This window comes from Pyrgilauda ruficollis, unplaced genomic scaffold, assembly GCF_017590135.1.
Source record: "Pyrgilauda ruficollis isolate IOZ18807 unplaced genomic scaffold, ASM1759013v1 scaffold101, whole genome shotgun sequence".
Taxonomy (NCBI): domain Eukaryota; kingdom Metazoa; phylum Chordata; class Aves; order Passeriformes; family Passeridae; genus Pyrgilauda; species Pyrgilauda ruficollis.
Genome location: NW_024508213.1, coordinates 836,059 through 848,546, shown reverse-complemented (window position 1 = coordinate 848,546; position 12,488 = coordinate 836,059). Strand labels below are relative to the sequence as shown.

At 46.2% G+C, this 12,488-nt stretch overlaps 1 protein-coding gene across 1 annotated transcript in view; it reads left to right on the top strand.

Moving 5' to 3' along the window:
• Nucleotides 1-1,562: 1,562 nt before the first annotated feature.
• The window catches only part of PGBD5 (piggyBac transposable element derived 5), a 68,832-nt gene continuing 57,906 nt past the window's right edge, over nucleotides 1,563-12,488 (top strand). The window contains exon 1 of the mRNA XM_041468865.1: nucleotides 1,563-2,274. Within this exon, the coding sequence (XP_041324799.1) occupies nucleotides 1,587-2,274 (688 nt within the window). The 5' untranslated portion in view covers nucleotides 1,563-1,586. The remainder of the gene's footprint in view (nucleotides 2,275-12,488) is intronic.

Here is a 12,488-nt window from a genome sequence, read left to right as displayed (position 1 = left end):
GATGAAATGAAGACAGTGCAATGTTCAACTCACAGGTTAAGTTGGCTGAGCTTGCAATTAAAACAAAGTTTGTATATAAACATATAGATTTTTTAACATAATCAGCAAGACAGTTTTGACATTTTGAAAGCAGAAATGAAACTTAAATCTCAGCCCTCAAAATACACTGTCTGCTTAAGTAGGCAGAAGATGGATTATTTTCTCTGGATTTTCCTGTATACATCATATAGAACTTTAAAGTTTTAATGAAGCCATTGCAATTAAAAAATATCTGAGTAGAACATAAGGTTGGTCTTTTAAGTACATACACAGTCCAGCTTTTATAATTTTCCATGTTGTGCTAGAGTCCTTGAGAATCATCAGAAGGTCATTAATCTTCCTTTTTAAAAGACAGAAACATTCAGTGTTATAAAATTTGTTAAATCTGTAGCACTAACAGATCTTTGGACCAACCTGCACTGAAAGTTTGCATCAAAAATTGCAAATTAGCTGCACCCCCCCCCCCCCGAATCCGATTACTGTTTATTTTGAAAGCAGTGCTGTGAAAGGGTAGGCTCAATAGCTGCTATTGCTGTTGATAAGGGAGGGAAGGACTGTCGACCTAATAAGTGTTTGTACAGTAACCAGCACAGTGGGATGCCCAACAGCAAATAATAAATCTTGATCAGATTTCAAACATTCCTGTAACATCAGAGAGACCATTCTGACTGCTGCACAACCAGGGGCATCAGCTGCTGTATGAAATCCTTAGATGACTCCAGGGATAGTTCTGAATCATGTTTAACTAACCCAGTCAGGGCTCGGGTGTTTTTACTTCCCTCGTTTTTCTTGTGCCATGATATTGCTTTTAAATTGCTGGCGATTTGGAAGAATGGCCACTTCACTCTGTACTCACTTGAGAAACCGAAGTATGCACTGGAGGCGCTGAGCCCCACACCTGCAGAGAGCTGGTCAGGCAGGAGCATGTGTGTGTCCCCTAAGGCCAGTCAAAGTCTCCATGGAGCCCCAGCCGGGTGGTAGGGCCTGCCAGGTGCCAGGTGTCTCACAGACCTGTGCTCCAGCACCTTCCCCGCTTTTCTTCACGGGCTGCTCCGGCGCTGGAGCTGCGTCCTACTTTGGGGCAGCGACACGACGGCCCCACCGCTCACGCTGTCCTGCATGACGGGCTGTGTGGCCACGCTGTCGGGGCTCGGTCCCAGCGGGTTAACACCTCGGCGCCTTTGTCCCCGCAGACCGCGGGAGCCCTTCAGCCTCTCCCCGCAGGGCGGGCTCTACTGAGGGACCCGCAGGCACCGAAGCCAGCGCTCCTGCATCTGTCCTGCACCGCTTCAGCACCGCGGCGGCGAACAGCTCCGGCCAGGACCGGGGGCGAGGCCCGGGGCCAGGCCGGGGAGCTGGAGCAGCGCTGGGCTCAGAGACCCCCTCCCGGCACCGGGGCGCAGCAGTGGCCCCACGGCAGCCGGCGCTGTGGTTTTAAATGGGCGGAGCGGAGGCGGGCGAGGGGCGGGCGGTGGGCGGCCCGCGCTGGCTCGCGGCGCCCATATAACCCCACCTCCCGAGCGCGGAGTGCCGCGGCAATTGGCTGGATGTGGTACTTGGAGATGTTGAGCTGGCTCCTTCCCCCCATGTCCCTGCACACACACAGGGGCGGGTGGTGCGGGCGGGAGCGGGAGGCAGGGCTCAGCCCCGGTGGCGGTGGCGGTGGGGCTTCCCCTACTCGGTGCCTGCCCGCCGCCGTGCCCGAGCCGCTCCTGCTGCTGGGCTGCTGCCTGCGGCCGCAGGACCCGGCCGAGCCGGGCCAAGGGGAGCGCGGGCGGCTGCTGGCGGCGGCCGAGATGATGGCGGAGGGCGGCGGCGGGCCGGCGCGCAGGAAGGCGCTATCGCTGCTGGAGGCGGCCCGATCCCGCTACGAGAGCTTGCAGATCTCCGACGACGTCTTCGGGGAGTCGGGCCAGGACAGCAGCGGGAACCCCTTCTACAGTACCTCGGCCGACTCCCGCTCCGCCGCCTCTTCCCAGGACGAGGACGACGACGAGGAAGACCAGGGGCGCCTGGCGGTGTCGAGCCCGCGAAGCAGGGCGGCCCGGCGCCGCGCTCCCCGGGCGGCGGCCATCCCGGCGGAGCGGCGGCGGCAGCGGCAAGTCTGCGGTGGCAGCGCCGTCCCGGGCGGCTCCGGCCCTATGGAGGAGGAGGAGGAGGAGGAGGAAGCAGAGAAGGGGGGATGGACCCGGTCGCTGCGAGACGTCCCACCCCCTCATTTCAAGGATGGCAGCGGTACGAGGAGAGCGGGCTGCTGGGGCCGGGGGCGGCGGGCCCGGGCGGCCGTGGGGATGCCAGCGTGGGGTGCGCGGAGCGCGGCCCCGAGGCTCGGGTCACGGGAGAGAAACCCGTACACGGGCCCGGCTGCCGCTTGGGCTGCTGCCCGGCGCCGGGCCTCGCGGGGGGAGCACGGCATGTGCCTCCTGCCCGGCTCCTTCCCGGGAGCGGTCCCGCTGTCCGGCCGCTGGTGCCCCTGGCTGGGCGCGCCGGTGCGGAGAGCCCGGCCGAGGCGGGGAGCGGGAGGGCCGCGTGTGCTTAGTCACAGGCATTACCAGCCCGGCGGGCTGTGGCGGTGCCCCGACCGCCGGCAGCTCAGGGTTCCCCGCGGAATGAGGACAGGCGCTTCCCCGAGCAGGGTGGGTGTCCAGGCCCCCGCCGTGGCTCCGCTCCGGTGTGGTGTATGGCTGGCTCCTCGTCCCCACTCACAGGTGGGGAAAGCCGCTGGTCACGGCGCTGCGGGTCACTGCAGCTGCCCTGCGCTGTGCACTAGGGCTCTGGGATTGGGACTGGGATTCCCCCTGGCTGCAGGTTTTTCTATGCAGCCGTCCCTAAATTTAACCCTCCTTGTGTGGCTTTTCGCCAGAGGGAATCTGGCCAAATCTCTCACGAAGAGAGTGGTGAGATGACACAGCGCGACCTACAGCAGCAGTGCATAGCACTGCGATCTTCGTGGAGTGGCTTGGGTGGCAAGTTACACCGCTGGCTTGCCGAGGGAGCCATTATAACATATAATAGATCTGCAGGCCTCGACAGCCAAGTTGACTGTGTAGCAGAGCAGCAAGGCACTGCAAGAGCAGGTTAATGGTTATGAAAAGCTGGGATGTAAAATTCAACATGTGCATCTCAGAATAGGATAGCATGATTGCTGTCAATTGAGTTGACAGTTTACCTGTCCTAAGGTTGCTTTTCTTTTTTTTTGGTAGTATTTAATTCCTTCATTTGGCTGTTAAAAGTAAATGCCGAAGAGTGTTGCTGCACTCAGGGTAGTGTGCTGAAATTTGTGCAGTGGGGTAGGCAGGAACCCATCTGAAGAAGCGGCTTTGGATGGTTCGGGAGGAATGTAGAACTAGCACTAGAGCCCAGAGAAAGTTCAGTTGTATTTCTGACAGATGTGCAAATAGGAGCTATGTTTGCCACTATAAATAGCTGAACCTTGTTAAATGTTTAAAAATCCTTATTATGTGCCTCTGTAAAGAACTCTGGAGTTCTGCTGAAGGTTCTTATTCATAAGCATATCTAAGATGATGTTCTGGACTATAAGCTTCATGATGTGATAATATTTCAGCATTGATTATCATTTAGTTTACCTGCCTTTGTTGGCTTATTACTTTGTATTATTGCTTTATAGTAATATCCTTTTTAACACAGGCAGAACTGGGATTAGTGCTTTAATACTGGTTTGGAAAGGAATTGAGTTGATGACCTGTTAATTCAGGTATTCATATTTCCTTTGAAATAAAGGAGTTAGATTTATGGTTGACAAGAACAATGCAGATGTCTCTTGAGGAAGGTGTATGGATATTGCTGTGAGTATTTCCTCCACTAATAGAGGCAGAAGAGGTTACTTCTGCTCTTTAGTTGTGTTGATTGTGATGATGATGATAGATGCTGCATGCTCTTCATAGAATGGTGATTTGGTTTGGCAGAAGTTGAGGTAGTGTTGTGATTTGATATGTGGGAAACATGTACCATCTGTGATATTTTTATTTTTGACTACTCAAATTCCAAGCTGTGGAAACAACTGCATTGTATATAACTGGACTCTTATAAATCTAGTTTGTACATTGACTGGCTTTAGGCCTTGCAGATATCATCATCAGAGTCATGCTAAACATACTTGTGCTGGCACCATTGTTGCTTCATTCTGACACAAAAGTTTGTATCTATACTTGTTGAGGAAAAGGTCTCCACTGAGGTGCCTTGCAGTGACAGCATGTCTTTCAGCCCCTTCTGGAATACAAGCAAGTAATACAGGGTTAGATAGAGCACCAAGAAAACTGTATTCTCAGTTCAAATGTGTTGGATGTAAGATCCTTTCTTTTTAGGCTCTGAGATGAAAAACAATAGGTTTACCTGAGACCCAGATGGAAGTTACCTCTGGTTAGCACCAAAACTTTGGAGCATGGCCTTTTGGTCAAAATCTCAAGGTTTGTTTGGGGGTGAGTACTTGACATCATCTGATGCCAAGAGACAAATGTCTCATCAGACTTCAGCCTCATTGATGCTGGAGATAAATTCTTGATCAGACTAGGGTCAAAGCTGGTGTCAAGCTCTTTGGTTTGGGAGACTGTGCCTTCATGAAGGGGAGTGTGTGGAGGAGGAAAAAGTTTGAGTTAGTTACGAGTGAGCTAAATCTCCCAAGAGAAAAAATAAAGAGCCACTTATAAAGCTTGTGATCTCTTCACCTACAAGTAGAAAATACCATCCCTTCCCTTTTTTCTTTTGAATAGATTGCTTACTACTGCCTTTGCGTTCCCAGCCTCAATGTTAAACTTATGTCTTTAAAAAGCATTGTATCCATCCCTAGAATTAATCTTGAGCACAGACGGGCTAACTGATACTTCATCCCAGAAATACACTCAAGACCCAGATGTGCTGGAAGCTGTTGGCAGTGTATTAGATGGTTGAGTATGTCCTCAGTCTGCAGTCAGTCACTGCATATATGTGTTGCTGCCTTGCTTGTGTGCAGGTTCTGACAAACTGGGAAAGGTCTGGCTTGACTTCTGTGCCAGAAGATAAGTGACTGGCATAGCTATGCAACACAGTGCTGTTTGTGTCCCAGATTTTTTGTTTTCTGCCTCTTCTTCAGGGATCTCCACTTCCTGTTGTTCCTGTTCCATTTAGTAAAAATAGTGGGTGCTTAGATGCCCTGGGAGGAAAAAAAAAAAAAAAAAAAAAGCCCTGCAAAGTTAATAGTTTTAGGTGACTTCCTTTGTTGAAATCCAGAATAGCTGTGAACTTGAACATAGCGGTTAGAACAGATGGCTTGCTGCCACTTTGTGTTATTTCCTGTTAAACTATATTGCAAATCACTCTTTTGGTGGGTGAGAAAATTCCCAACCATATGATTTGATACCCTGATTTTTAAACTGGTAACTTGTAGCACTGAAGAGTTCTAATGAAATCCGGTTGAGGAAACAAGTGTCTGTCACAAACATCAAGGCAGTAATAGAAGTCCTGAGGTACTGGGATGTGAGAAATGAATAGGAGGTCTTGGGGCAGTTGCTGAAATACTTTTCCTTCACAAAGAGCACCTGGCTACAGCAGGTCCATGGGTAATTCAATATGTGTGTTTAAAAAGATGTCATCCATGATCAAATGCTGGATCCAAGCTTTTTGACCTAGTTGTAGAGTGCAGAAAGAATAAGAGAACAAATTGCTGCCAGGATAGGGAAAGCATAATTGAAAAGGAGAGAGAGAGAGAGCAAGCAACTACTATTACAAGCCAGTATGTGTCAGTAACTCAACCTAAGCCCTTCATTTCTGGTCACTCCTGCCTCAGACTTAATTGGTGTGCTCTTCCTTTCTTTAGGAGTGGGGTGGCTCTGAGTGGTGCTTTCCCTTGTTAGCTCAGTAATCTTGCCAGGAACTGTTGTGTAATACACAGAGGCACTCTTGTTTCTGCTCTTGTTTTTTTGGAGGTCTTTGGATGTGCGAATATCCTGGTATTGCTGCAGCTGGATGTTCCTGATTTGGGGTAACTTTCTTCCTAGGATCCAATCGTCCTTTATCCATATAGTTCAGCAACCAGAAAATTTGACCTCGCATGTAAGAGCGCTTCTTACTGTTAGGCTGCTATGTTAGAGTTCTGTTTTAGGGTGGCAGAAATAGAAGGGTAATCTAAGCAGAAGTTAATGTTGAAGTCCTCAAAGATAGAGGCAATTAGTGCTACTATTTCCTTCATTTTCTATGCCCTCCAAACCCTGTTCTTAAGCCTAGACCTACGGACAAAATATTAAAAATGTTCCTTGCTGAAAGAGCATAGCAGATCCTCTTCAAGTTGTATTTAGACAGCGAAAATAGCTTTTATGACCTTCTAGAGTGTTTCTCTGAAACAGTGTGCCATAAGTTGCCATCTTTGAAGAACATGCTGCTGTCTAACAGAATGCTCTCAGGAAGAAGCTGATAAGACCATGTTCAGCTATCTTGCCACACTGAAGAAGTTTAAGCAAATATTTGAAGTAGTTTCTAGTATTTTCTGTTCCCAAGGGCATGGACAGTCAGATGGGAAGGCAGCATACCAGCAGCAAGGAGCCTGGAGGAAGAGCTCTTGGGTCAGGCTGGGCCATAAAAGAGTGGTACATGGTACCACCTAACAGTGCAGGAGCTCTTAGTTCAAATCCTGAGTAGAATCTGAAGGCTTTCATTTTACTAGATGTCGACATTTAAAAGTTCTAGAGTAAGAAAAGTATGAAAGCTACTTAGTCACTTATGTCAGATTCTGCTTCAGAAATATCTGGCCCAAATTCTCTGACTCTAAGTGGATAAAGTGATGTTGATATGCTTTGTTCTTATTTATGTCATCAGCTTTTGACTTGCATAACCATGGAAAATATTGGGAAAGAATGCATATTTATATAATCTGTTCTTGCATTCTATGTAGAAGTTACTTATAATGACAGTATCACAACACTTTCAGGGAGATATGATAAATACATCTCAAAGATGTACATTACTACTTTGCAAAGCCTTTACAGGATGCCTTAAAGTCTTGAAGTTTTGCTAAGTGAATTGTGCAAAGGCTTCATATCTCATACATCTTACAAATTCATCTACATGTGCTTTTCAGGACATGTTTTAATGGCTTTAGAGCACATTTTCCTGCTTCCATCGTCATTGGAGAGAGCAAAGTGCATATGACAGCCTTATTGATTAAAAAATTTAGTGCGGCTTAGCTATCTTGCCATGTTCCCTTGCCTCTTTTGCTCATACCTCTGCCTTAAACATGCATTTGGGGAATAACCTGGTATTTAGATAGACTTTACAGGAAAAAAGAACCAACACTGTTTTTTCCTCTGCTTTTATAAAGAGAATCTGTTTTACTCAGTACTTGGGACAGGAAAGTCTGTAAGCACTGCAGATTAGTGTCTTCTCCATAGACATTTGCCTAGCCCTTTACAGAGAAAAAACATATTTGCTCCTAGATGTGTTACTGCATAAAATGAGTGTTTTCTCCTTGTAGGTGTAGATGGGGTCATTTAAAGTAGATCAGTTCCTACAGATACTAATGTCCTTTAGTCCACATCTCAGAAACAGAGCAGCAAACAGTTTTCATGTCTGTACCTTTAAGTCAGCCTAGAGAGGAAATCAACCTCTCTGCTCAGTCTAATGAGGATGCTAATGGTGGAATTGACTCAAAAACTCTGCATTGACTGCTAGGTCACAGGAAGTTGTCCTGGATGGCCTAGATTTAAAACAAACTGGAAATGTCTCTTACATGTTAGTGCTCATAAGAGTTTTGCTTCCCTCCTGTGCTGAAGCTTCAAAAATTTTGGAGTAGATGGATTTAGCAATTTGGAAATACAAGGTATTTCTAAAAGGGTAGGTAATCATGGATACAGTTACACATCCTGACTAGAGGTAATAATCACTGAAATACCTCATTCTTTCAAGTACTGCCAAAAATTTGGCATGGTATTAGAAAACACAACAGATTAACTCAAAAGGAATGCATGGCTAATACAAATGCATGAAGATACTGTCATTTGACATCTCAGTTCCTTATAGCAAGACATTATTTCTAGGAGCTTATCCAAGCTCCCTCTTCATATTCTTTAAAGAACAGGATGTTAACTCTGTGTGAAAATGGATGAAATCATACCTGAAAAGATAATTTAAAAATTAAGGCAGAGTTCCTTGACTGACAGACTACAGGAGAATAGGCTTGGAAAGCTCCACAGCTGATTTTGTGTCTGTATAAATTACTCTTGGACTATTTTCTTTGAAGAAGGTGTTCATGTAACATTAGAGAAAACATGCTTTTGATTCTGCTTTCTTGGATAACATGAGGGATTTGCATGACCTGTATTGACAAACCATACATGGTGTTAAGGACAAAGAACAAATCCAAGCAACTTCTATTCAGCAAGCAATACAAAGCTGTAACTATGCACCTGAAAACTGGGCAAGTTGAAGTGTAGTCAATGAGGCACACTGTAAGGATGCCAAAATCATGTTGGAGAGGGATACACAGAGGAAGAATACTGTGTATGTGTCTGTATGGAGAGGGGCAATTAATTGTGTGTTGGACAGGAAGATTATTGGACTGACATAAAAGGTACTGCAAGCCCATCAGTGGGCAAAAATGAAGGTGTTATTTCTAGTGAAGAAAAAGCAGAAAAAGATTTAAAGCAGCTGCTGTTATAACTGTGAATCATTTCTGATTACATATGGCAGGGTGGTGGGTGTGTATGAAAGATTAAATTCAAGCAAAAAATGAGAATTTTTTTTTCTTTTCTTTAAAGTTACTTACAAAATTCACTGTTGTGGAAAGTCTACCTATCCAGTGCATACAGTCATCTCTGCATTTTTTGGAAAGGTAGGTGATGGCTAACATCTGAGTAGGGAGCACCTGTAGGTATGCAGTGCTAGGGGTCGGCATGTAGTTGTGGGCATGTGATTCTTCCCATTGATGTCATGGTGCTGTCTGCTGCTGGATGCACCCTATTGACAGAGGGCTTGGACAATGGTAGTCTTGTTAGTTCATGCTCAGGAAAACTACTTGGAAGAGGCTACATGTGTTGAAACTTACACATTCGGATTCACAGAATCATTAAGGTTGACTTAATCAGACCTTTAAGATCATAAAGTCCAGCTCTCAATCCAGCACCATCACAACGTTCACAACTAAATTACATTCTCAAGTGCCATATTCCTAGGTGTTTTGAGCACTTACAGGATGGCAGCTCCCTCCCCAGAGGGCAGGGTGGTGGCTCATAATCCTTGTGCTGCAGCAGCCAATGGAAAATGAACCAGCTTTGGTTTAGGGCAAGGGATTCCCAAGATGATCTTGAAAAATGTGGGATGTTCTTACATCTGTCTTGCTGGATATGTTGCATTATGGATATAAATACATATGTGGATATAAATTCTTATTTAGCCTTTCAAAGGGGTTCTCACCTTCTGGACTGCATTTTTGAAAAGGATCACTAGATGAAAAGACCTCCTTAAACTGAAGTCTCTCATTTTTTGGCCACTGTAGTTATTCCTTACTCATAAACGTGTCCTTTTATGTAGTTAGTGGTTGTTTTGAGATGAAGAAAAATACAATGTTTGAAGGTTTATACTTTGAGATCTGCATTAATTCCCTCTTGTCACTGACTCTGAGATTAAAAGAAATAAAGCTCTAAGATTTGGACTGCATTTGAGTGATCTGTAGCTATTTTCATGGTGCTAACATTGTCGCAAGTAGCTTCATTTTTTTCTTTTAAGGGTATGTCTTCAAGTGTATCAGAAATCTTCGCCCTTGGGAAAAGAGCGATGGATTTTAGGGTAGATGACATCTTGGTCTTTCCACTTGATGAGGTTGTAGTTGATGAATAAAGAATGACTCTCAAAAAAGGCCTTTGTTCATCTGCTTCTGTACTACAGGGTAATGACTCACACTTAAACTGACATCAGAGACGGTCTAAGAGATTGTCCAACCTCTGCAGCAGCCCCCTGCCACTGTGCCCCTGAGTCTGTCGCAGCCAGGGCTGTTCTGCCACCCCAGCCAGGGCAGTTGCAGCCAAGGGCACTGAGGCAGCCCCGGGCACTGTGGTGGTGGGTGAGACTGGCTCAGGATGTGGGCCATGGGAGGGCAGGGCTGTGCCAAGCTGGAGTCTGGCCCAGCTGGGATGGGGGCTGATGGCCCTGGGGAGCTCTCATGGAGCACTGGGCCAGGCAAGGCCAGTCAGGCATGGTGGTGACACTGGGGCACTGGCAGCAGCTCCTTGAAACAAGCTCCTTGGCAAAAGCCATGACTTTCTGTAATGGATCTTCCACCAAAAAAAAAAAAAAAAAAAAAAAACCACATTCAGAAGGTATTTGTCAGTGCTCAGTTGAGCCATTCTTCCAGCTCACTTCCCCTTGGCTGTGGATTCTCTGTACCCTGTCCCTACAGGCTGTTGGTAGCCAGCCCTCCTGTCAGCCATGGAGAGCCTGGCTGCTGCCACAGTGCAGTGGTACTGGGAATCACAGAGTGACTGGGAGATTGTTGAGGTTTGTTTTTGGGGCGGGGCACCCCGGGGTGTCCCCGGAGGACTCCCTAAGCTGTGAGTTTGCTAGCAGCAGCAGGCAGGCAAGGAGACTCCACACGGCTTCTGAGGGTGCTAATTAAATGGGGGTTTATTTGGGGTCCCATCCCCAGGAACAGCATGGTTACTGCGGGAGAAGGGGGAGGGAGAGCCTAGGGGATGGAAGGGCCAAGAGGGGAGGAAGGCTAAGAGAGGACAAAGGTCTAAGAGAGCGACTGGTCTTGCTGGCACGGTTTAAGAGGTGGATTGAAAGTGGGCACGGAATCAGATTTGGGCCAAGGGGATTACAGATACATGATGGTTCAGGGCAGGACCACAGGCCTGGGATATACCATACATTTTGGAGGAGTGAGACAGAGCATACCATTTAAATAAAATGCAACACTACAGGAGATAGTGCTGTCTTGTCATTACCTTGGTTTCACGGGTGCCCTGCAAGTTCTTTTGGTTCAGATTACCTTTGGTGTATGTGTCTTGTGTATGAAACAAGCCTGTGGGGGTCTTGATATGTGGAGCAGTTGTGGAAAGCTAGGAATCAGCTGATACTTGTGGAAGCCCCTTATGGTCACTGTGTTCCATGAGACTTTACTGCTTTGTTTTCTGCAATGAACTGGAGACAAATTATTGGGGTAGGAACCACCTCTGCAGTACTGGCTCTGAGTTTCATATTGTGCGTTGCATTACACTACATCTGTTGCAACAGATCTTACAGACTGTTAAAATATATAGTGGGGTGAAGCAGACAGATGAAGAAATATCTGATTGGATAAATACCATCTAATCCCCATCAGGTATTCTCACTAAAATCGTTATTACTGAAAATGCCTGTTTGTCTGTATTTGAATTGGATACATGTGGCCTAGCATCTCCAAAAATGTGTGGCATAAAGATCTGTCAAAAGCTTAAATATTCTGATGGGACATTTTTGCTTTTATTTTTAATTGCACTTAATTTTATTTTCTGTTTTTAATAAGAACCTGAAAGTACATTCCTGAATGGAGCTGGACTTCTTGAGATTGTTTATTAAACCTTTAGATAACATGAAGCTGGGAGTAATTGCATGTACACTGAAGAGCAAGCTGAGAATTTCCAAGGTTGTTGATAGCCTGAAATACTCTGGTGCAGGAAACACAATGGCATGGTGCAAGAGGGGAATGCTTAGTGTGAAGGCAGTGCTAACAGCAGAAGTGGAAAATGGAGGGGAAGAACTGTCTAGGTGGAAAAGGAACTGATGGTTGAAGCTGACCACCAGACAAATGTGACTCAGTGTCACACTGTTGTGAAAAGGCAAACATCCAAATGGAATATACAAGACTTGAAATGAGGCTGTTTTGCCACTTAAGTGAGAGAATCTGGGTTGCCAAACCAGGTGAGAAGCATGTAGTTAAATATGAAGAGAAAGGACAGAAGCAGAAAATCTACTAACTTGGCTGCCTTTTAGTATTCTGGTTTTAAGCCAAAGGGCCATATGGGTAAGTAAAAGAGCTATTATAGGAAAAGGAATTATCTGCCTTACCTGCTCTGAAAACTAAATATGAGGAATAATGGGTATAAATCGTTGGATAATTGAATCAGACATGATAGAAACTCTCAGACAGTACAGTGGTGCAGAAGACAAATGCATCCTTGAAAACCTTAGAAAAGTGTCATTAACCTGTTATATCTGTTGTAGCAGACTGACACCTAGTATGTGTGCTGAATGTGGATAGAGGCCTTGGACTGAAGGACTTCCTAAGGTCCCTTCCAGCACTCTTTTCGTTTGTTTTAGACTGGCTAAGATAAACTAGCAAGCTGCTTAGTGGCAGGTTAAATGTTGGAGTGTTATGTGAAGGACTTGCTACTTGCCTCTTCCATGTCAACTTTAGGAGTGGGGAGAAGGCTTGTACAGCCTGTGGGAAAGAGCTGTATGCTTGCAGAAGGCTGCCTGGACTGTTA